At 43.3% G+C, this 24,291-nt stretch overlaps 1 protein-coding gene across 1 annotated transcript in view; it reads right to left on the bottom strand.

Annotated features, from left to right (window-relative positions):
- Positions 1 to 24,291, bottom strand: part of ARHGAP33 (Rho GTPase activating protein 33) — a gene marked incomplete in the record, with an annotated part of 3,206,105 nt that overhangs the window by 1,104,884 nt on the left and 2,076,930 nt on the right. Inside the window, 1 exon segment of the mRNA XM_044080442.1 lies at positions 15,994 to 16,076. Coding sequence (XP_043936377.1) covers positions 15,994 to 16,076 — 83 coding nt within the window.

The following is a 24,291-nucleotide window of genomic DNA, read 5'->3' as shown; positions in this document are numbered from 1 at the left end:
TGGTCTTCGTTTAGGACCCCACTATTTCTTTCTCTTTGCCTATACTATAAATCCTTGATAGGGAAGGCATCTCTAACCTGCAGTCCAAATACATTCTTGGCATCTTACCATTGTATCATCTTTTCCTCTCTAGTTATTTTCTCCCAATACCCTAGTTCCTTTGCCAGTTTTCTCCAATCGGTTCCAGGGCCCTCTTGCCTATTGTCTATATCCCTAATTGTAGTCAACCTTATTGTCAGAATCTCCTTTCTCCATTCCCATGTTGGCTTAGTTTTTAGAAAACTTTCTGCTACTTTATAGATACAACATTTTGTATGATTAGTGTCATTCTCCTTAAAGGCCTGCATCCAAAATCACAGTCTCTCCTTGTTTCTTGAGCTTCCCCCCATTTCATCATCATCCCTTTCCACTTTGAATTATAATTTTACACTTAAGCTATGTAGAGAAGTCTTAACTGTGTAGCTCTGGGAAGAGACGAAACAAAAGAGAATACAAAAACTGAGAACATGGAAGCTTTGTTATATAGATAGTAAGATACAAGCAGTCAAAATGTTTTTAGTCCCTTTAGTCTTATACACAGCTCAGGCATATTTTATCAACCAGAACAGAAGTTGTGAATAGCAATTAATAAAGAGCTGAAGGAATATCTGGGAGGGGAAGATGCCAAGAGTCAAGTGGGATAAGCTGATCCTTCCAGGAGAGCAGTGCAGATAAGGATTGCCCAATTTGAAGGGATATTTCAAAGCTACCATATACTATTTTTGAGGCTGGAGACTTTGATAAGTTGATTTCTAAATAAAACAAAGAAACTTGGAATAAGCATAAAATTGAACACTTGCTTTGTAATGAATAATTAACAGCAAGCATAAAAACCTACATGATAAAGGCAAATCCAAATATACACCAATGAAGGCTTAGAAATTAGTTAAAAAAAAAGAAGTTATGTACTCACTATAATGATGCACCTGTGTTGTCCACTTTCATTCTTCCTCAACTGATGGGTCTTTGATCCGACTTGGCCACTTTTACCAGAATCACAGATTCAGTTTTTGAGCTCCTCCCTTTACCCACAATGCCCCACTTTCCTGGTTTACCTCCGATCGAGTTTACCCCCACAGTGATATATAATTAACATTATAGTACCAAGGGAAACAAGATAAAGACATACAGAGAGGCTGGAGCTCAAAGCGGGGGACAGACAAGTTCCCAAAAAGACATCCATTAGGCCTCACTAGGATTGTGGAAAGGGGGTGGGGAGTTGAGGAAGAATGAAAATGGACAACACAGATACAAAACTTATGTACTCACCATAATGATGCATCTGTTGTTGTCATTTTCATTCATTCCTCAACTGACTGGACAGAGTCCCCATCTAGATGAACCTTGGGTGGTCCTCATGGAAGGATATTCTGGAGTACAGCGGAACCAAATACTGCCCTATTTAAAGACAGTATGCTTAATTTGTAATAAGTAATAAAGGTATGAGCAATGGACCAAGTGGTTGCTGCACACATATCTATGGAGCTCTTGACCATAAGGTCACTAAGATGGCTACTGACCTCATGGAATGTGCACTGAGGGGCTTTGGTAAATCTAAACCTCTTTCTTTATACACAAAGGACATATAACCAGTTAACCATTTGGCTACAGTCACTTTAGAAACTACTTTACCCAATTTGTTCTTGGAAAAACAAATAATTGATCAGATTTTCTGTGATTCTGTCTTCTGTATAAATAAAACCTCAGCTGACTATGTACTTCCAGAAGATGCAGCACATATTCACCTTTCTTTGAGAAACAAATGAAGAACACAAGTAAATTGATGACCTGATTTAAGTTGGAATCTGAAGGTACCTTAGGTAAAAAAGAAGGGTTTGTTTTGTAAAGAGAATCTATCTTTATGAAAGACCAAGTACGGAAATCTTGCAGAAAGGGCTTGGAGTTCAGATACCCATCTAGCAGAGGAAACAGCAACCAGAAAAATTGTTTTCCAGGATAGAAACTTGAGATCAATTTTAGTGGAATGTTACAAGGGAGGTTGGGTAACAGTCTGTAAGAGAATAGTCAGTTGACAAGGAGGGGTAGGATCTCTAACTGGTGGCTTGAGTAGAAAAGTACCTTTGAGGAAGGTCTTACATAATCTTGAGGAAGCCAGGGAAGACGGACTCTCTTCCTGAATGAAAGTTTGAAATGATCACTAGTTGAATTTTGACAGCAGAGCAACTTGCCTCATTGTTAAAAATGGAGAACAAAAAATCAATAACTGCTTAGACTGGGGCAGAGTAAGGATCCAAATCCCAGTGAAGGGCCCAGACTGAAAACCTTTTCCATTTATTTACTCGTGTAAATCTTCCTAGTGGAAAGTTTCTGAGACTGGAACTGGAGGAATTATGAGGTTAACTTCAAGCCATTAATATCTGGATGTTGTATCTCTGTCAGACAAGATAGAAGGTCTAGATGTGAATTCAGTATCCAGTGAGGATAAACAAGATGAGGCCAGAGGAAGGGAACCCAAACCTGTTGAGGTCAAAAGGGTGCAATGAGGATAACTGTGCCCTTCAATCGGAGTGTTCTGTAGCAGTTTGGGGATTCATTTTAATGGGGGATAAGCATATAGGAGACTTGAGGGCCAATCATGGACTACAGCGTCTCACAGTGACTCTCCCTGTGGAGGGATCAGGGCAATGAACCTGCTGCACTCATTGTCAAGGGAGAAGCAAAAAGACTGCAACAAGGTTGACCCCACTGGCAAAAAAATCTCTTGTGACTCTGATTGAGAGACCACTTGTGGAGCATTAAAATGGACCTGCTTAGTCGGTCTGCCAGCAGGTTTGCTTTCCTTGGTATGTGCACTGCTAAAAGAAAATGACCAGAAGAGATTGCCCATTGCCAAACTCTCACTGTTTCCCGAAATAATGGGCAAGATCTGGTTCCTCCCTGCTTGTTGATATACTAGTATCACAATCATCCCTGAAGGTAGAATATCTTGAAAGGCCTGCACAATGCTAGTAAGACAGCTGTCATCTCCAGGACACTGATGTGTAGACTGGCCTCTTCCGGGGACCATACACCTTGGACTGTCCTTTCTAAGAAATACCCCCTCAACCAATTTGGTAGGTGTCCATGTTGATTGTGGCTACAGGGAAAACAAAGGGATGACCTTGATGTACTGTTTTTGAGCGCACCCACCAAATAAGATACTTTTTGCAACCTTTGGAAATTTTGACTGTGTTGCTTAGAGGATGTACAAACATAGACTACTGTAATGACGGTCCACTGAAGGACCCTCATATGATACCTGGCTAACAGGACTGAAGTTACTGTGTCTGCCATTGATCCTGCTGTGCTTTTGGATGACAAAGAGAAATCACCTTCATGACCAGAGTGTGTGAAAAAGAAGTTATGTACTCACCATAACGTTCCATGTTTGTTGTCTGTGACATCGCCTTCATTCTTGCTGGTTGGGTTCAGAACAGAGCATCGGTTCTGACTTGGCCACATACTAAAGCTCGAGAGCTCTCATTGTCTCGAGGCTACACTATATCCCATGATGCCTAGCGGCTGTTCCCCAGATCTCGTTTTGAGAACTAACACTAGACTATACCAACTCATCTCATAAAAACAAAATGGAATAGATGCACTGCCCCTACTCTGAAACAGGCATGAAGAGAGTCAGGCACCTATAGCCAATTTATAGTTTTGCTCAATCCTCTCAGAAGGGGGGAAAGGAGGGTGACTCGCAAGAATGAAGGCGACATCATGGACAACAAACATGGAATGTTATGATGAGTACATAACATTTTTATGTTATGTTGCCCTATCTCGCCTTCATTCTTGCTGGTTGGGACAGCGTGCCCAGCATCTTCATCTTGGGTGGCTCAAGGGAATAAACTCTTCAGAACTGTGGATCCAAAGGAAGCCCTGTTCTGGGAGACCACATATACTTTGTAATGAGTAATAAATGTATGAGGGTTGACCCATGTGGCAGCTGCACAAATTGAGTTCAAAGGATGTTTAGCTGGGAAGGCAGTAGAAGTAGCCATGGCTCTAGCTGAATGCCCTGTAATTTTGCCTGGCAGCTGTTTGTTACGCAGGTTATAGACATAAGTGATGGTATCTGTGAACCATTTTGATAAGGTGACCTTTGAACTGCAACACCTTTCCTGTTGTGTGAAAAAGACACAGAGTTGGTCGTATTTTTCAAAATTCTTTGGCCCTATGTACGTAAAAACGTAGTTGTCTATGCACGTCCAACTGGTGAAGCTTGTATACTGCCTTGTTGCCATAATTAGGGAAAAATACAGGTAACTCAATAGACTGGTTCAAATTGGCCTCGGAAAAAACTTTCGGTAGAAAGGAATGATTCATTCTGACACTCTGTTTTTATGAAAGATTAAATAGGGAGGACGAATAGACAGAGCTTGCAGTTCTGATACTCTTCTAGTGGAGGTAACTGCTGTTAAAAAGAGTGTCTTCCAAGATAAGAACTTTAGTGAACACGAGGAGGCTGGTTCAAAGTGGGGTGAGGTCAAGGACAATAATACCAAACTGAGGTCAAGGACAATAATACCAACTGAAGTCCCATGGAGGAGGAGGTTCTCTTAAGGGAGGCCTTAGAAGAAAAGTACCCCTGAGAAAGGCTTTGCATAATCTATGGGACATGATGCTCGACCCCATGTCTCCGACATGGTAATTTGAAATAGTAGCTAGTTGCACTCTTACCGTGGCTGCTTCTGCACCTTGATCAAAAATTTCCATTAAGAATTCAAGAATCACAGATACAGGAGCTGTAAAGGGATCTATATTGTTTCTGTCTGCCCAATAAGAGAACCTCTTCCATTTATTTGCATAAAGTTTCCTAGTTGCATTCTTGTGTGATGAAACCAGAATGTGCTTTACTGTCGGGGATAAATCTGGAAGCCTGGATAAGACTGAAGTGGAGTAACCAAGCTGTCGGCTTGAGATTTTGAAGGGAGGGATGGAGCGTTCCTGACTGATAAGTCAGGAGGTCTGGCACCGGGCCCAGGATCCAGGGTTTCTCTAGAAGATGGGGTCATAGGAAGGGAAACCATATTTGTCAAGGCCAGTAAGGGGCAATGAGAATTAGCTTGTGACTCAATGACTTGGCTTTCTGGAGTACCTTTGGTATTAACAGAAATGGGGGAAAGGCATACAGAAGTCCCGGGGGCCAATCATGCACAAATGCATCCCTTTATGACTCCCCAGAGGTGGGGACTAGGGCAAAGTAGCTGCTGCATCTAGTGTTGATGGATGTGGCAAATAGATCGCAGCAAGGCTGGCCCCACTTGCGAAAAAATCTATTTGCAATCTTTTGATTCAGAGACCACTCGTGAGGCATAATGATTGCTTTGCTCAACCTGTCTGCTATTACAATGGATTTCCCCAGGATATGCATTGCAGTCAGAAAACGTTGAGAAGAAATTGCCCATTGCCATACTCTTTGAGCTTCCCGACAGGGTGTAGGATTTGGTTCCCCCTTGCTTGTTGATGTACCATACCACTGACATATTGTCTGTTTGAATTGCAATAGTACCCATCAGTAGAGAGCTGTGAAATGCTTGCAATGCCAAAAGCACTGCCCTCATCTCTAGGACATTTATGTGCAAGTGGTACTCGTGGTCCTGCCAAGTCCCTTGGACTGTCTGCCCCAGATAATGCCCCCCATCCTATCTGGGAAGCGTCCGTGGTCACTGTGGCTACGGGATGGGAAAGTACAAATGGTCTGCCTAGAGTTACCTGATCGGAGTGAAGCCACCATTGTAGGTCCTTCCTGCGGGTGTTTGCGATGAGAATTCTGAGACATATGCAACTCCTACAAAGACAACTGGGCAAAAAATAGCCACTGTAATATTCTCATGTGCACATGTGCCAATGGAACTAATGTGATTGTCGCTGCCATTGAACCTAGGACTTAATTTGGCTTGTACTTTTTTCTTCTTGATTAGTATGGAGACTTGGTGGCGCAGCGTCTGTACTCTTTTGTGAAGCAGTTTTGCCACCATATTTCTTGCGTCCAAGTCTGCCCCTATAAAGCTAATATGCTGAGATGGCAACAAGGCAGACTTTTCTAAGCTTACCATAATACCCAGCTGAGAGCAGAGATGAATGGTAGAGACTCTTGTTCTGGTTAGTAGATGCTTGGTGGTGGCAGTCAGGAGCCACTCATCTACGTATGGAAACACCCGGAATCCTTGATGCCTCAGGTGAGCCGTAACTACTGCCATGCACTTGGTAAACACTCTGGAGGCTGCAGTGAGACCAAAGGGCAGAGCTCTGAACTGGTAATGACTGGCTCCCAGCCAGAAGTGCAGATAACTTCTGGATCACCTGTCCATCTTTATATGGTAGTACGCATCCTGAAGATCTATCGAGCACATCCAATTGTCTTGTCCCCAAAAAAGGGAGTATAGACTGCAGTGTTACCATCTGGAACTTCGTCTTTTTGACTGACTTGTTTAGTCTGCTGAGATCTGGAACTGGTCTCCAGTCCCCTGTCTTTTTCGGAACTAAAAAGAACCTTGAGTAAATTCCGGATATGACTTGGTCTGCGGGGACTTCTTGGATGGCTCTTTTTTCTAGCAACCTTTGGATCTCTAGGGTTGCTTGATCCCTTTGACTGGGTGGAATGTCTGGGATGGACTTTGTCGGGAGTGGTGAACGGGAGAAAGGAATTTTGTATCCTGTGGATATGGACTGTACCCAATGGTCTTCAGTTAAGTCTAGCCGGGCTTTCGGGTACAGTGATAATCCCCCCCCCCATCTGGCTACAGAAGTGGGCAAGCGGGCCTCCTTTCAGAAGCGCTAGAAGGGTAGAACCGAGAACATATCTCTGTCATCCTGGTTCTGCAGACCCCGTCTGCCACGTGGACAGCATCTTCCATTATTTCCTCCACTGCCCCCTGGGGGAAAAAAATCATCACGAGTATCAGACGAGGCTCCTTTGGATTTCTGGAACCACATCTTCTGGCTCTTGGGATAGGGCCTCGTTGGGGCGGAAAAATGTACTCCCACAGCAGAAACAGTCTTGCCATCCTGCTCATTCCTGGTCAGGGTCTTTATCATTTTTTGGCCCGAACAGGGACGAGCCGTCAAAAGGGGCGTCAATAAAGGAAGACTTGAAGAGTTCAGCAATATCACAAAGATGCATCCAGGAATGTCTCCTCAGAGCTATTCCTGTACCTGCTGACCTACTCACTCCATCAGCCGCATAGTAAATCAGGCGCATGGATGAGTTAGTAATAGAGGTTAAGGTCGCAAACTGAGAGTTAATTTTGTCAGCTAACCCCTAAGTTGTAGCACCTTATAGGGTATCTCCTATCTCCTTGAGGAGATCTCTCTGCAAGCCAGTAAAATGGGATAGGGTAGTTCAGCAACCTAAGGGTAAAGGCTGCTGAAGAAAACATACACTTCCTGTATCTGTCCCTCGTATGAGATTCCTTATTCAGCGGTGTACAGATGCAGACGTTTCAGCGAGTTCCTTCTTAGTGGCGGCCACCACCACCACCATAGCATCTAGTGGGACTCCTTTTCTTAGAAACTTTTTGTCCTCTAGCGCTGTGATGAATTTGTTTGGTCTCCTCGGAACTGGCTTCACAGACTCCAGAGAGTCCCATGCCTTCCAACTGACCACACCCAGCAGATGGTCAAAAGGTGGAGACACCCAAGAGGTGGAGGCTCGAGAAACAAATGCCTCCAGGTATACAGACTCATCCTCAGAAGGGAAAAGGGCTTTACAGCCACCTCTCGGTTTCAGGATGTCTAAGATGTCTGAAAATGAGACATCCTCTGAGGGTGACCATGGGGACCCTTCTGATTCCTCTAAGTCAGTATCAGATGTGACAGACTCAGGGGAGTCTATACGTTTCCTCTCACACGTTCTCTTCCGAGGGACCTCTTCGGGGGGGATGTTCCGGAGACATTTCGGAAGAGATGACTTTGCCCACTGGGGCATCCTGGGGCATTGGTTCTCTACGCAGAGGCTGGAGGAGTGATGTAGAGGTCGACACCGGGCCCTTGGGGGGAAGAATAGCTGTAGCCGAGGGTGGAGCAGTCTCAGAGGAAAGCACACTCATCACCTCAAAGGCACCCCGAGCAGGAGCTGAGACAGACTCCCGGTCCGAGGAGCCAGGAGATCTCCCCTGAACCAAGGATGAGGGCTCTGAGGCAGATGTGGGCGCTGAACTGACCTGCGCTGAAGCTCAGAGTGGAAGAGGGTCCAGTCCTACTCTCCCTCCCCCCGGAGCCAATGAGGGAGTTTCGGCCCCCAGACCCTTCGACAGAAGACTATATTGAAGTGGTTGGAGCTGACATCGGCACCGAACTTCCGGAGTGGGCTTCAGAACTGAAGGTTCCACCACAAGGACTTCCAGGCACTCTGGCTCCGACCTCAACTGAATCAGAGCAGGAACAGAGGGTAAAGACACTATTGGAGTCGGCTCCACGACCTTCTGGGCTGGGCTGGAAAGAATTTTTGCCAAGGCTGTTGTACGAAGCAACTTTCTTGCCACTTGGTCCACATCATTATCTGAAAGGCTCAAATAGGAACGAGAAGAACAGGACGACTTACGGCTACCAGCCATAGAATGAAGCAAGGAAGACTGCGGCACCAACCAAATTGGTTCCAATGATGGTGGCCGGCTCCTTTGTTTACTACTTGACGGCTCCGAAGACACAGGTGGAGCTGAAGTAGATTTTTGTCTGTTGGAACCGCTAGGTATCAGTTCCAAAGAAATAGGTTGGTCGTGTCTCTTCGACGACTCCGAGCCTGGAGCCAAATAAGTTTTTGGAGTTTTGTCTACGGTTTTTGAAGCCTGACTGCCTACAACTACTGTATCAAAGGGTCCCTTCAATAAACCCCTGAGAATAAGTTTGTTTTTCCTTTTCTACAGGACTGTGGAACTGAACTCATGACAGATCGAACAGGAATCCTGCAGGTGGATGGTGCAGAAACAGTACACACAGCTGGTGTGACCATCAGTAAGAGACATTTTCTGTGTGCATGAGTCACACTTTTTAAATCCTGACTGCTTAACTTCTTTAGACATCCTGATTAACAAAAGGTACTAAAGTCAAGAAAAAAATAACTATTTTGATAACAAACACAGTACCAACACTACTACACAATAAACAAGGATAGTAAAAGCCTCAACATACATACATATATATATATATATATATATATATATATATATATATATAAGAAAAGACAGGTGTAGGGAAGTTAGAAAAAAGTTACAGGAGGGTCTCTAACTTAAACAACGCACTTCCTAACTGAGGAGATGCCTTTAACTTAAATGGCAAAACAGGAAGAAGAAAAAGGGGAGAGGGAATCCTCTAATTAAAACGGATTCCTCTGGGCAGTGCCAAGTAGGCCTTAAGAAGGAAGGAGTTCAAGTCAAGTCAATAAACAGGGATAGAAAGAAAGACTTGCTGAAAAAGGGTAATTACATCATGTAAAGGAAATAAGCAGTTAGAAAAATTACTATTAACCACAATAAAATACCAAAAAATAAAGTCACTTCGACTGAGCCAGCGAAAAGCAATCCTGAAGCTGCAAGCGGCAAACGAGATCTGGGGAACAGCCGCTAGGCATCACGGGATACAGTGTAGCCTAGAGCCAGTGAGAGCTCTCGAGCTTTAGTACAAGGCCGAGTCAGAACCGATGCTCAGTTTTGAACCCAACCAGCAAGAATGAAGGCGGGATAGGACAACATAACATCTCTTGTTATAGGAAGTGAACCTATCTGGTTGGTTGTGTCTAGATAAGTATCTATGAACTTCATGATCTGTGTTGGCAGTAAGCTGTGACTTGGTATAGTTGACTGTGATGCCCAAAGGGCAACATACCTGGTGCAAGTAATCCCTCACTTGAATCAAGAGATGCCTGGATGGAGCAGTTAGAAGCTAGCTGTTTAGATACAGAAACACACTGAATCCCAGAAGTCTTAGGTGAGCCACTACAACCTCCGTGCATTTACTGAACACCTTGGGGACTGTAGTGAGACCAAAGAACAGTGCTCTGAACTGATAATGGCTGGCTCCCAGCTGGAAGAGCAGGTTATCTTCTTGAGTGTCTGTTCATTTTGATATGATAGTAAGCATCTTGAAGATCTTCTGAGCACATTCGATTCTCCTTTTGCAGAAGAGGTAAAATGGACTGAACCATGACCATCTGGAACTCTGACTATTGTACATACTGGTTGAGTTTGTTGAGATCCAGAATTGGTCTCAAGTCCCCTGTCTTCTTTGGAACTAAAAAGAATCTTGAGTAAGTTCCATATCCTTGTTGGCTGGGGGGACTTTTTGGATACGTCTTTTTTCTAGCAGCTTTTCTATTTCCAATGATGCTGTCTCCTTCTGAATGGGTAGGATATCTGGGATATTTTTTATTTCTGTTGGGGGAATTTGGAAAAATGGTATAAAATAACCTCTGGCTATGATTTTCTGCACTCAAGTACTTTTCGTAATGGATGCCCAGGCATGACAAGTGCTCCCCAACTACCTCCAGAGTGCAGCAATTGGGTAATCCGTCAGGAGCGCTGATAGGGTCCATCATAGAAGGCATCTCTGCCATGAGGACAATGTCTTCCATTAGAGTTCTCCCCTCTGCCCTGGGAAGAGCTTTCTCCTCGTGACTTCTAGAAAGGCCCATGGGGCTTAAGGAACCACATCTTTCTACTACTTTGGTGATTCCTGGAGAAAGATCACTGAGGAGTAGAAAAACGAATCCTAGTGGCAGATAGAGTCTTTCCACCTTGTTCACTGCTGGAGAGGGCTGAACAAAGATGATCTATCAAAGGCAGCATTTTTTAAACATCTTTATTGAATTATCACTTGTGACATAGGCACATTTACATTTATATAAAAATAATCAAATTGTATTAACAAGTTAAAATTAAACATTATGCTTCACATATATTGCTATACATCACATAACCTAAGCAACATTACATAAAATATTCGATTTGTGCCCCCTTTTTAAACAAGGGACATCTTTATTAAATCACTTATGAGATGCGCAATCATGCATTTACATAAATTAAAACAAACCACATCAACACAATCCTAGTTGCAAACATTTCACATCACAAACCATACTGAGACACTCCTAGTTGCAGACATTATACATCCTTAGTAATCTACCCAATCATTTTCAGTTAAACATTACATAGCTCAATTAAGTCTTACTTTCTTTTAAACCTCATTCCTCCCCTGTATGTATTGTTCCCACAATTCCTATTTTTTCCGATGTAGCTTGCATCTACCTTTTTCTAAAGACGAAATATTCACTACTTCTAATATAGTTGGTTTAGATTTTGATTTCCAGTTTCTAGTGATTCCTTTTTTGGCAGCCACCATAATTAGAGACAACAAGGCCTTACCATGTCTAGGCAATTACGATTATGTATCATGGTTCAGAAAAATCATCTCCCTCATCACACCAATCTGTCTACCCAGCATCTCTGACATTGCATCCCACAGGGAATGCTTAAAGTCTGCCAACTCACTGCACTCCCAGAAAATAGGTTTCCAATTATCTCTTTCGCCCGTCACACCTCCAACACTTGCTATCTACCAGAGAAAAAATTCTCCGGTATCTGCCTGGGGTATGAAAATATCCATGTAAACATTTCCAAGCAAAATTCCTAAACATTCTAGACTTTGTTGCATATTTGGGAGACATACATATATCCTCCAAATGTTTCTTGTGAATCGCTTATGCAAACTCTCTTCCCAATCTTTTCTAACCTTCACTGATTGATTCTTAGTCATCATGCAATATTTTATACGCTCTACTAATTATTCCCTTTTTATAGGCAGTGACGAATGAAAACTTGAAGAGCTCCACAAAATTACACTGGTGCATCCAGGCATGCCTTCTGACTGTTGTGCCTGAACCCGCAGCCCTAGGGATACCCTCAGCCATGTCAGAGATTATCCTCATGGATGTATTAGAGATGGGCTGTAGGGAGGCCAGTTTTGAAGAAATTTTCTTCTGGTCCTCCAAAGACATGGATCCCAAAAGCGATTTGGATTGATCATATTCATTTGTAGCCTAGTGAAATGAGTCAAATAATTCAGTGACCAAAGGGCAAATGTCACCGAGGCATAAATGCACTTGCAAAACCTGTCCAACGCCCTCGACTCTCTATAGGAGGGTCTACAGTCGTGCTCTATTCTGCATGTTCTCTCTTGTTGGCTGCCGCCACCACCACCACCATGGCATCTATAGGGACTCATTTGCTCCAGTGGGCCCTATCTTTAGGGGGGCTAGAAACTTGTTGGGACTCTAAGGATAGGTTCCGTTGTATCGGGTTCCTTCCACGCGCGGTGTAAGATAAGGTGAATTAACTGATCAGCCAGTAGAACCACCCAAGATGTAGCTGGGCCAGCCCAAAAAGCCTCCAGAAAAACTGACTCCACCTGGGAAGGGTTATAGGAAGATCATTTACCTCTTCATTTAAGGAGTTCTAGTATCTATCCAAAGGAGGCATCAATAGGTGGAGATCTGGGGGACCCGTCCCCTTCATCAAAGTCAGTGCTTTGGGTGACAGATTACTGCAGGAAATAGAGGTGCATTCCTTTTGCATGTTTCTCTTCTTAGGGACCTCATCAGTGGGATGGTCTGGGGAGGTATCAGAAGAGGGTTAGGAGTCCTGCATAAGGACTGGCTGAAGGCTGGAATGATGAGGCAAGTCCTGGTGGAGCAGGCATGATAGGATCAGTGCTCAGAGTCAGTGGAAGGAGGGTAGGATGCGAAGCAGGCAAATATATCCTCTCTCATGGTAATGAGAAGGCTGTCTCCATAACTTCAGAGGCAGAAGGTCCAGGAGAAGTCAATCGCATAGCAGCCATGGCCCCTGGCGCAGAGCTCTGTGACCCTGTGGACTCTAGCCTCAAGGAGGAATTTGGAGCAGAGCTATCTAATGTTGAACCGCCGAGAGGTAAGGATGGCTCTGACAACCTCGGAGTTGGTCCCAACCCTCCTGGAGCCAACACTGATGGCTCCAAAGTGGTTGGAGTCAGATGACTCAGGGGAATTGATGGAGTCAAAGAACAAATGTTTTTTGGGTTCGAAGAGGACACATTGGAAGATCTCGGATCCAAGGGCTTTGAAGTCGCTGGCTGAATCGGAGAAGTGATGTGATGTTGGGATGAGGGCAGGCTCACAGGTCCAATGCAAGATGGAGACAGACTAACCCCCATCTGAATCTGAGCCCTGAGAAACTTGCTCATCAACCTATCCACTTCTGCTTCCAATAAACTCCTGGAAGACCTAATGGATGATGTAGTACATGGTGGCTTACATGATTCTTTTAGGAGTCTCTTGTAGAAAGGGTGAATGGAGCCAAAGAGAAATCATATCCAGTGTGTAAAGAAAGGACTGGATCTGAAGAGACCTTGGTTTAGATGCAGTCAGATCCAAAGTTTTTGACACTTTAGCCTGTGGCTCCGAGTTTGGAGCCAAACGTGGAGAACAATCAGGTGTCAGTTTCTTGGACTACCTTTCTTTAGGAGCTGAATCAGACTTTCCTTTACCTGATTTACCAGAAGGGGTTTGAGCCCCAGCCGAGACAGCTGCAGCAGAAGGGAGCAAACCTTTTAAAACAAGCTTATTCCTCTTGTCACTTAAGGCTCGGTAATTGAGCCCTGAACAAACAGAGCAATCCATGTCAAAATGAGCAGCTCCAAGACAATATACATGCTCCCTGCGGGCATCCGAGTTATGGATTTTGTGCCCACAGGAGGTACACTTTTTAAAACTGGTAAGTTTGTCAGACATAGCAGACGCTAACTACTTCTAATGAAGAACAGAAAACTTTTAATAAAGATATATACTTTTTTTGGTAAGTATAGCACCATATAGAAAAAAATACCGGCTATGCTAAATGAGAAATACCCTAACAGTGGGTAAAGTACAGGACAGAGCATCAACTATGGGAAGAAAGAATATCCTAAATGGGTAGGAAGGCCTAAGACAGGAAGTGAAAGGGAGAAAAATATACAGACAGAACCGATAGACAGTACAAGTACATACAAAGATGGCATAAAGGAAGGAGAAAGAATCAACTAATTGTAGGAGGTTTTCACCACAAAAAGGATATAAGGAAATCTCTAATCCTCCAATTGCTAAAGAGCCAAAATCTGCGCCTAAATGATGTGGCAGCACACAAGATCAGAGATATACCAGGAGAATGGGGCATTATGAGTAAAGGGTGGAGCTCAAAGCTGGATCTGTGAATGTGACAAGAACGTCAGCGGCAGCTCCAATGTCAGATCCAAGACCCATCAGTTGAGGAATGAATGAAAATGAGACCATCTGATCAGTGCAATTGTTAATACTGATGAAATTTACAAAGTGTTAAACAATTAGTATATAAATATGTTCATCAATAATTCAGAGATTAAATGTTTATTTTCTTTATATGTTATCCAGGTAAGCCAAAAAATTGAAATACTCCAACTGTGCTCCCAGGTCACCCCTGAGAAAGGTTCAATGGTTGTCCAAAGTCTCACAGTAAAAACAAAAACAAACTTGTTATACACTGTTTCACTAACAGGCTAAGAGCAAGAGAGGTGAATGAGTAGCAGTGCACATTTAACTGAGTATGAATTCTTCATCTTCCTTGATTCCCTCCCTCCTAAGTACATTCGATTCAATTATATTTTTGGTTACTGATTGGGTATGCATTGCTTATTGGTCTCTCTTATTTCCACAAATGGTTAGCATTTCTAATAGCATGACAAGAACAGACCTCAATTCCTAAGTCAGGACAAAAGTTCAAGAAATCAGTACTGCTTCAAACTTTGACACCAGCACTTTTTTCAGTAATCCGTGTGCTCAGAATTGTCTCCATTTGTAGTCCAGACAGTGTTATCTGTAAGGGCAACATATTTCTACATGCTTGGAATTTTTTTGCTACTAGATTTGTTGCTCAGACTACTGTTGGAACTATTTGGGTGTCTACTTCTTATACCTGAGATTTGCTCTTGGATACCTTACCATTTTATAACACAGACCTATATAAACTCAGAACTGCAGTCACAACAATGCCAAATTTATGAGCATCACACTGCATTTCCCCAAGAAAACACATGCTACTGATAAATTTGCCACTGAAAAACCAAACCTAGCTTTAGGGAATCTTTTCCATATTAGGCTACTTAAGGATAAGATTTTTCTTTCTCTCCTGACAAGAGACGTACAAAAGTGTGGTAAAAAGGTACAGTGATTGTGTACAGCTATACAGTTTCAACACTGAAGAGAACTATGTCAGCAACAGAAAAAGATAAGCTGCCATCAACTCTTGACAAAAACAGAGCAAACTCACAGTGCAAAACATAAAAAAAAAACTGAATGCTGCAGGGAGAAAAAGCTGCTGCAGTTGATGTCAGGATAGTTGTCAGATGGAAAATTGATACTTACAACACTGATGGTGAAGAGAAACGTCCTGTGCAGGAAGGAACAGGGGTTGGAACACATCAGTGCAATGAACAGCAGTTTCTAACCCAAACATCTTAAAAATTGTAGAATGAGGATTCAGAATTATTACAAAAGAAGGTAAGCTTCTATGAATGGCATTATGATTTAAGAGTCTGCAAAATGTGGAACAGCATCGTTGTGCATAATCTTTAAATCAGACTGCCATCTACAGCTACAAATGCTTGCTTCCATTTTTCACAATTACAGAGTTAAAGATCTAATTTTTTCCATTACTAATGCATATTATTTCAAATATTTATTTGCAGCTTAACAAGTTTTCTTTCACAGCTATACACAAAGCCAAGCAAGCAAAACTATCAGAATCTCTCCAGATATACTACAGAATCTGCACATATGCCATACTGTGCATTTCATATGTTACACTTTTACCATCTTTAGGAAATATTCTATCAGATTAACAGACAAAGCACAATCATAGAATTATGCAGTTGACTTTTCTGCAGTTTCTTAAAGCAGAAGATATTTACCTGTAGTGGGGAGGAGGCAGTTGCTGGACAGTGTCATGGACGCAAACTAACCGCTCTTCATCATTTGTAACACATACAGCATCCTACATAAAAAAAAATCATATAAAAGAGACACAACTAGGCTTTATTTTTCATTAAATAACAGTCTACCCAAAAAGGTACGACACAGACACGTGACAATTTTAAAAGTAAACAGTTGTGTAAAATCTTACCATAACAGTAGATGTTCTTTCTTTCATTGTTGCAGTACTCAACATCTGGGATTCCCTGCCTAGGGTAGCCCCGACGTCTGGCCAGTATACGCAAGCCTTAGGTTGCTTTCAGTTACACCATACGTCACACATATGCTCCTCACGTCGCGTAGGGCATAAAGGTGACATACGGACTTTCCATCCACAAAACTAATAGCCCCAGTAGGAATGCCAGTCCAAGGAAAACCAAAAGGTACATTCAGAAAAGAAATGGACCGGCCGGGGTAAGAATGCCAGTCCAAGGATAACCAAAAGCTACATCCAGAAAAGAAATGGACCGGCCGGGGGAGGGGGTGAAGGAAAGGACATTTACTGTTATATTAAGATTTTACAAAACTGTACTATGTCCATCCATTCACTGTTGCAGTATTCTTAACATGTAGGAAAGTGCCAAAGCTCAAGAACAAACTTGGGAGGAAGATGGAACAGCAGAGCCCACTACGAAGCTATGAAGGATTACCCCAGCAAAACCAGTTCTAGCTCTGGAGATTACATCCAACTTGTAGTGCCTGGTAAAGGTATGCAGAGAAGTCTAGGTAGCTGCTTTAAGAAGAGTTAGTATCCAAACCCTTAAAAAAGCAGCAGAAAAAGCCTTTATAGAAGAAGGAAGACACTTACCATGAAAGGAATAACAAAAAGAAATAGCTTTAGAGAGCCAAGAAGAAATAGTTTGCTTGGATACAATTAATCCTAGGAACCTAGGATGAAAAGAAACAGATCAGAACTAATCAGATTTTCTAATAGACTTAGTCTTACACAAATAAAATCTAAGTTGTCAATGCACATCCAAAGTATGCAGCACCATCTCAGTGGCAGATTGCAGAGAAGGGGAAAAAGTGAGAGTGATTACATGACAACTCATTAACCACCTTGGGCATAAAAAAAGGATTAGTAACCAAGGATACCCTGTCCTTATGAAACACCAAAAGAGGAGGACAAGCCATAAGGGCTTGAAACTCAGAAACCCGTCTGGGAGAAGTAAGGGCCAACAAAAGAACAGTCTTCCAAGATCAATGCTGCAAGGAAGTTGAAGAAGCAGGCTCAAAAGCAGCCCGAGTCAACATCTCCACACAAAATTAAAATCCCAGGGAGGAGGAACAGGCTTCCTGGGTGGTCTAATATGAACAACACCTTTAAGGAATTGTTCAGCTTCAAATCTAGAAGCTAAATGAGGAGATAAAGGTAGACAAACAGAGCTAGCTGATAAATGGGCCTTAACAGAAGAATAGGCCAAACCAGCATTAAGCAATTCACACAAATAAGAAAAAACAAAGAAAGATCCATAGAAAGTGGATCCAGGTTACAAGAGAGACATCAAACAGAAAATCTCTTCCATTTGGATAAGTAGGATTTCCTGGCCTCCTGCAGGACCCTAAGCACAACCTCAGAAAAAAAAGTGACTATGTGGAATCAAAATCCTATCAAATACAGTGTCAGCTGAAGAGTGGACAGGTGAGGATGGATGACAAATCCCTTGTCTTGTGCAAGTAGGTCCACCCCATGAGTTAACTTGTGATGACTGCCCTTGGCTAAATGCAAAGAAAGAGGGAACCAATGCTGTCTCAGCCAAAAACGAGTCACCAATAAGATTTTAGGAGTGCCCCATCGAATTCTGAACAGGACTTTTGTAATGATGGGAGGGAATGCATAAAGAAACATCCTCTTCCAAGAAAGAGAGAGGGCATCCACCTTCCACACCAGACCTGGGACTCTGGCACAAATGAGAGGAAGTAATCTGTTCAGAGAGGATGCAAACAGATCTACTTGAGAAGTATCCCACTGGTGGACAACATCCAAAAACACATCCCTGTGAAGCATTCATTCATGAGATTGAGTTAAGGACCTGCCCAGAGTGTCTGCCACAATGTTTTAAACCTGATGGAGTGAAAACTGCCTGAAGAGTCGCTTGATATTGGACAGCAAGATCCCATACCAGGAGTGCCAACTGGCAAAGAAGGTAAGATTTTGTTCCTCTCAATTTTTTTTTATACCACCTCACTGTGGTATAGTCTGAATACCTTGAGATGTCCAGGGGAAAAACAAAGTTGAAAAGCCCAAAGAGCCAGCAGAAGGGCTCTCAACTCTTTCAGATTGATGTACTCCTTCTGTTGAAATGACCAAACCCCCTGCACCTTTAGGGAGCCAAAACCCACTTCCCATACCACGTCTGAAGCGTCTATGTATAGTTCCTGAGATGGAAGAGGTGGATGAACAGGATGCCCTGGGTTTAAAGACAACTGTTGGATCCACCACTACAGTTCCTTCTTGAGAGAAGGTAGAAGAACTACAAAATCTAAAAGATGTGCATGGTGACGCAAAACTGACTTCAGGAACCACTGAAACTTTCTCATGTGGAGTCTGGTCAGATGGAGCATAGGGATGGTGGATGCCATGAACTCCAGAGCTCTCAGAAACTCCCTGGCTGTAATGGAGGCCAGATGATGAAGAGTTTGATAGAAGGAAAGGAGATTTAAGGCCTTGGGAGGAGGCAGAGATGCCAGCATAGGCACCTTCTGAATCCTGCAACCCAGAAAACATGATCCTGAGAAGCCAGAGAAGTCTTTTTTGAAGTTTATTGTGAACCCCAAGCTTTGAAGAAGAGAGATGGTAAAATGGAAATTTTGCAACAGGAACTCTGGAGAGGATGTTTGAAACAGCATGTCATCCAAGTAGGGAAATACTTGGATCCCCTGAAACGTGCAATAGCAATATCAGAAGGGAGGCATTTGGTGAATACCCTTGGGACAGTAGAAAGGCCAAAGGGCAAAGCAGGGAACTGAAAATGCCAGGAAGCAACAGAGAAATGTAAAAACTTCCTGAAAAGGGGATTGATTGGAATATGGAGATAAGCATCTTTGAAATCCAGAGACACCATATAAGCCCAAGGAAGCAAGAGAGGGAACCGAGTCTGGAGGGACAACGTTCGAAAAGTGGGCATCTTTAGAAAAGTGTTTAAATGAGAGAGGTCTAGAATTGGTATCAAAGTACCCTCTTTTCTGGGAACTAGAAACATTCCGGAGTAAATCCCTCACCCCCTTTGGGACACAGGCACCTCATGAATAGTACCCAGAGTCAAAAGGTCTCGAAGTACCTCTGGGAAAAGGGAGAGTTGTTCCCAAGGAGGGTGAGGAATGCCCATAACAGGGGGATGGGATTTCCACACTATAAACTACCCCTGGTGAATAATGGAAAGAACCCGAGAATCATGATTAATCTGAAGCCAAACAGGAAGACAGAGAGATGAAGAGAAACAGGAATATGGCTGGGAAGAAATGGATAATCAGACAGTACCTGGTTTATCTGGAAAGTAAGACTTCTGAGTCCCTGAAGTCAGAGTAGCCTTAGGAGGAGCCCACTTGTCACTCTTTTTGCTCTTAGGAGGTGGGTGAAATTGCCTGTGAACAAAGGCTGGCTCATTGGGGTAATTTCACTGAAATCTGGGAACAGGAGAAACATGTCTGAGTTCCTGTAAAGCCTTCCCCTTACCCTGAAGGGACTTAAACAAATCAGCAGCAGCCTCTCCAAACAAGTGTTTATCATCAACAGGGGCATCCAGCAGCTTAGCCTCGATATAATGAGGCAATGGTTTAAGATGAAGCCCGGAATACCTCCTCATCACTGACCCAAAAGCAGCAGCCCTAGAAAAAGCATCTGCTGCATCATAACTACACTTGATGGAAGACAAACCACCTGTGAAGAAGTCCCTAACAGGGAAAGAGCAGAAGTTTTACCCTCAGAGTCTGGAAGATCAGAAATAACCTGACAAGCCTGAGAAAGGACAGACAACACATACCTGGACATATGGGTGAGATAACAGCCTAAAAGCCAGGATAGCTGAGGTGAAAACTTTGTCACCTAGGCTTTCCATGATTTTGCTGTCTTTATCAGAAGGCAGCAACTTGGGCGAAGGAAGCAATTGAGAGGGCTTATCAGAAGCTACAGACACCACAAAGGGATCAGTAGCAGGACAATAGTATACAAAGTTACAGTCCTCTGGCACCCTAAAAACCTATCAGGTTTCTTGGGTGCAGGGGGCTTGAGAATGAGGAGCTTTAGAGGCATATGAGAATGCATCCAGCAAAGCAGCCAAAACAGGAAGAATAGAAGGTTTCGGAGATTCCATCTGCACCAACTCATAGAACCTATTATGGATTTCAGAGACCCGAGCACAATCCCATTTAAAAAGCTTCATCATCCTGGAAATCGTGTCCTCAAAAGAAATTTCTTCAAAGGGAGGATCAGGACTGGTACATTCTTCCTCCTCCTCAGACCCATAGTTCAAAGCATGAAGAGTAAGCAAGGGATTCCTCATCAGAATCCAACTCCTCCTCAGAGGACTCTTGTCCCAATGGGTCTTTTAAGTAGAGTAGAAGACCAAGGGGGAGTTGGAACAGAAACCCCCGAGGAGGTTTCAATGCCATCAAAGCATAAAATAACCCGAGTGAAGTCCTGCCACTCACTCTGTGCATCCCTGGGGGCAGGAGAAACGTGTTTTTTTTTTCTTTAATGGGATGTCTGCCTTGTAAAACTTGGATGGCTCTGACCCAGAAAAGCATTCAATAACAGTAGTAAGGATTTCTTCCCTGACTAAAATCTGAGGAACACTCTTAGGCACCTCAGAAATAAACAACTATGGTTCCCCCCGAACATCTGAAATGGACATCTGCAAAGCCTTATTGGACGTGCTTAAAGCCAGATCCCTGCAGACTTCCAACCTGGTCGTGGCAGAGGAATCTGACAACAAACCCGGGCAAACCTCTGGGCATTCAATTTACCTTGGGAGAAATGTCTGGCACAGGCTGGACAGCAGAAAATTCTGACCTAGGATTTTTAGCTTCTTTCTTCCCTGATGGCTGACCTTGGGGCAAGACGATCCCTCCATAGTATCCTTAGCAAGAAGCTCACTTCACTGATTCTCCAGATACAATGCTAAGGAAGAAAGCCTACTATGTAGCGTGTTCGGTACAAAAGCCTGACAGATGGAACAGGGCCTATGGTCGTGTGAGGCTTCAAGGCAAAATAAATATTGTTTGTCGCAGTCTGTATTGGAAATCTGTCTCCCGCACTGGCATTTACTCTTCTTGGATGACATGAAACCCCAGAAGCAACCAAAAGACAAGGAAATAAGAAACGTAACAGGGCACTTATCTGCAATGGCTCGGAAACCATAAACGGGATGTAGGTGTTCAGACAGACAATTGAGCGATGGCGTTCAGACTGGCTGCAAAGAAGTTCTTGGGATGGTACTTCTGAATGTCACCTTTATACCCTAAGCTACACAAGGAGCATGCATGCGACTTATGGTGTACTGTAAAGCAACCTAAGGCTTTTGCATACTGGTCAGACGTTGGGCTACCCTAGGCAGGGAATCCCAGATGTTAAGAATACTGCAACAGTGAACAGGACATCTTTATAATATACTATTATTTTATTCATAGTTAACTTGCTAGCACGGCATTAGTATTGTGATATTTACTATGTATGGTCAAGCAACGACTCCCAGCAGGGAGCAGACAGCCAAAACAGGCCTCCAGGGATGCTATCCTTTGTCCTTTAAATGAGTTTGAAAGGCAAATGTCACAAACTAATCACATTGTTAAACTGAAGTTCAACATGTGCCTTACATTATGCAAATTGGTGTTTGACAATCAGTAAGTTAGTACAACACGTAAAGATGCACACAAACATAAAACAGGAAAAAGGAAAAGTACAGTTTTGTACCTACCATAAATGTAGATGTCCGATAGGCATGCATCTGCAGTCCTTACAAATGGGTTGTCCTGTCGTCAGGCAGCCCTTCGGTCGGCCGGATTCCAAAGTCTGGGTCTGGCCTCGGCTGGTGTTGCACTTCACCCGACGTCATAGCTGCAGTTCTTCGGGTATAAAGGCATCAGCCGACGCCATTTTCCTCAGTGTTTCTTGCCCCAGATGCCAGGTGCCCTCTAGGAAGGCTAAATTTGGATAAATGCAAATGGTTCCAAATAGTAGAGAGCAAACAAAAAATAAGCATGTATGTACATATATACAATCAAATACACCATAATAGATTCCCCCAGCTAGCTACAAGATGGGCAAATACCCTAGGAGTACCACAGAGGGGAAGGAGGGTGGGTAATCCTGACTGCAGATGCATGCCTATCGGACATCTACATTTATGGTAGGTACAAAACTGTACTATGTCCTTCAAGGATGCATCTGCAGTCCTTACAAATGGGTAGAATACCATAGCCAAACTGGGGGAGGAGGAGAAATAAGATTATGGTGTAGTTAAGATCCCTTGCAAAACAGCAGTGGCAAAACCTGCTCGGGATCTAGAGTATAAAGGTAAATTATAATGCTTGGCAAATGTATGCACGGAGCTCCATAGCAGCCTCTAAAATGTCTTTGGTAGCCACTCCTCGTAAAAAAGCTGTGGTAGTGGCTGTAGCCCTTGTAGAGTGAGGCCTGATGTTTTCTGGAGTTTTCTTCCCATGGTAGGAATAACAAAATCTAATGCAATTTCCTATCCACTTAGAGATTGTCTGTTTCGAAATTGCTTTTCCTTCCATTCCTGTTGCATATGCTACCAGTAGCTGGTCAGTTTTTCTATTGCTCTTGGTCCCGTCCAGGTAGTAACGTAATTGTCTATGTACATCCAAGGTATGCAACAGTCTTTCTCCCCTGTTCTGTGGGTTGGGGAAGAATGTAAGTAGGTGGATAGCTTGATTTAAAGATACCCTGGAGACCACCTTTGGCATAAAAGTAGGATTAGTTCTCATGGACACTATCTTGATGGAAGATCAGGAAGGGCTGTACTGCGATTAATGCCTGTAGCTCGGATACCCTTCTTGCTGAAGTGATTGCAAGCAGGAAAGCAGTTTTCCATGATAAGTACTGTAATTCTGCTGTTGCTGCTGGTTCGAAGGAGGGAGTGTCAACTTTTCTAGCACAAAGTGCAAGTCCCATGGTGGCAATGGTGGCTTCCTAGGTGGTTTTACGTTTTTAATTCCTCTCAGAAACTGCCTGAGTAGAGGATGTGAGAAGACTGGAGGATCCAAGTTGTATTCTGCTGAAATAGCTGATGCATGAATCTTAATGGAAGAATAGGACAGGCCTTTGTGGAAGAGCTCTGCCAAGTATTCCAGGACGTTAGCTATGTTTACCAGTGCCACATTTTTTCCTTTTGCAGTACTCCAAATGAGATATCTTTTCCATTTTGCTGAATAATTTTTTCTTGTTGGGGGTCTGCGAGCCTCCAAGATAATGTCTTTAACCCTGATTTATTTGGTCTTATGCAATGCTCCAGGCAGCCAGCTGCAGTGTTTTCAGGTTTGGACGTAGGGTTTTGAAGTTGTTCTGTGTTAACAGCAGGGGAACAAGGGGCAGAGGCCATATTTGTTCTCGAGACATGCTCCTCAGTAATGGGTACCAATGTTGCCTTGGCCAGTCTGGAGCTATCAGGATGATCCTTGGACGGTCTTCTTTGATCTTCAATAGCACCTTGTGCATCAAAGGAAGAGGTTGGGAATGCATATGCTGTCAGGTTTTTCCAACTGAAGGATAGGGAGTCCACTTTCCAAGCAAGTGGGTGGTACGTCCTTGTGCAGAATTTTTCAGTTGGTGGTTGTGTGGGGATGCAAATAAGTCTATTTCTGGTAGTCCCCATTTCCTGTAATGGTTTTGAAGATGTCGGATGCAGCATCCATTCGTGAGCATCCGTGGTAGTTCTGCTTAGGATGTCTGCTAGTATATTTTCTTTTCCTGGCACAAAAATTGCTTGTAACTGAATGTTGAAGCTCAGGGCCACATTCCAGAGGTCCATTGCCATCCGGCATAGAGGGTATGAATGTGTGCCTCCCTGTTTGTTGATGTACCACATAACTGTGGTGTTGTCCGTCCTTATCCGCAGTTGACCCTGTTGAAGAAATGGTCTGAATGCCTGAATTGCCAGTTTTACTGCCAGCATTTCCTTTTGATTTATGTGTAGGTGCAGCTGGTCTTGAGTCCATAAGCCTTGTATGCACTTGTCCAGCATGTGTGCCCCCCAACCGAGGTCTGAGGCGTCTGT

The sequence above is a fragment of the Protopterus annectens genome, chromosome 8.part0, assembly GCF_019279795.1.
Source record: "Protopterus annectens isolate FY-2018-M chromosome 8.part0, PAN1.0, whole genome shotgun sequence".
NCBI lineage: Eukaryota > Metazoa > Chordata > Ceratodontiformes > Protopteridae > Protopterus > Protopterus annectens.
Note: the sequence above shows the minus strand (reverse complement) of the source record. Positions and strands in the feature narration are given on the sequence as shown.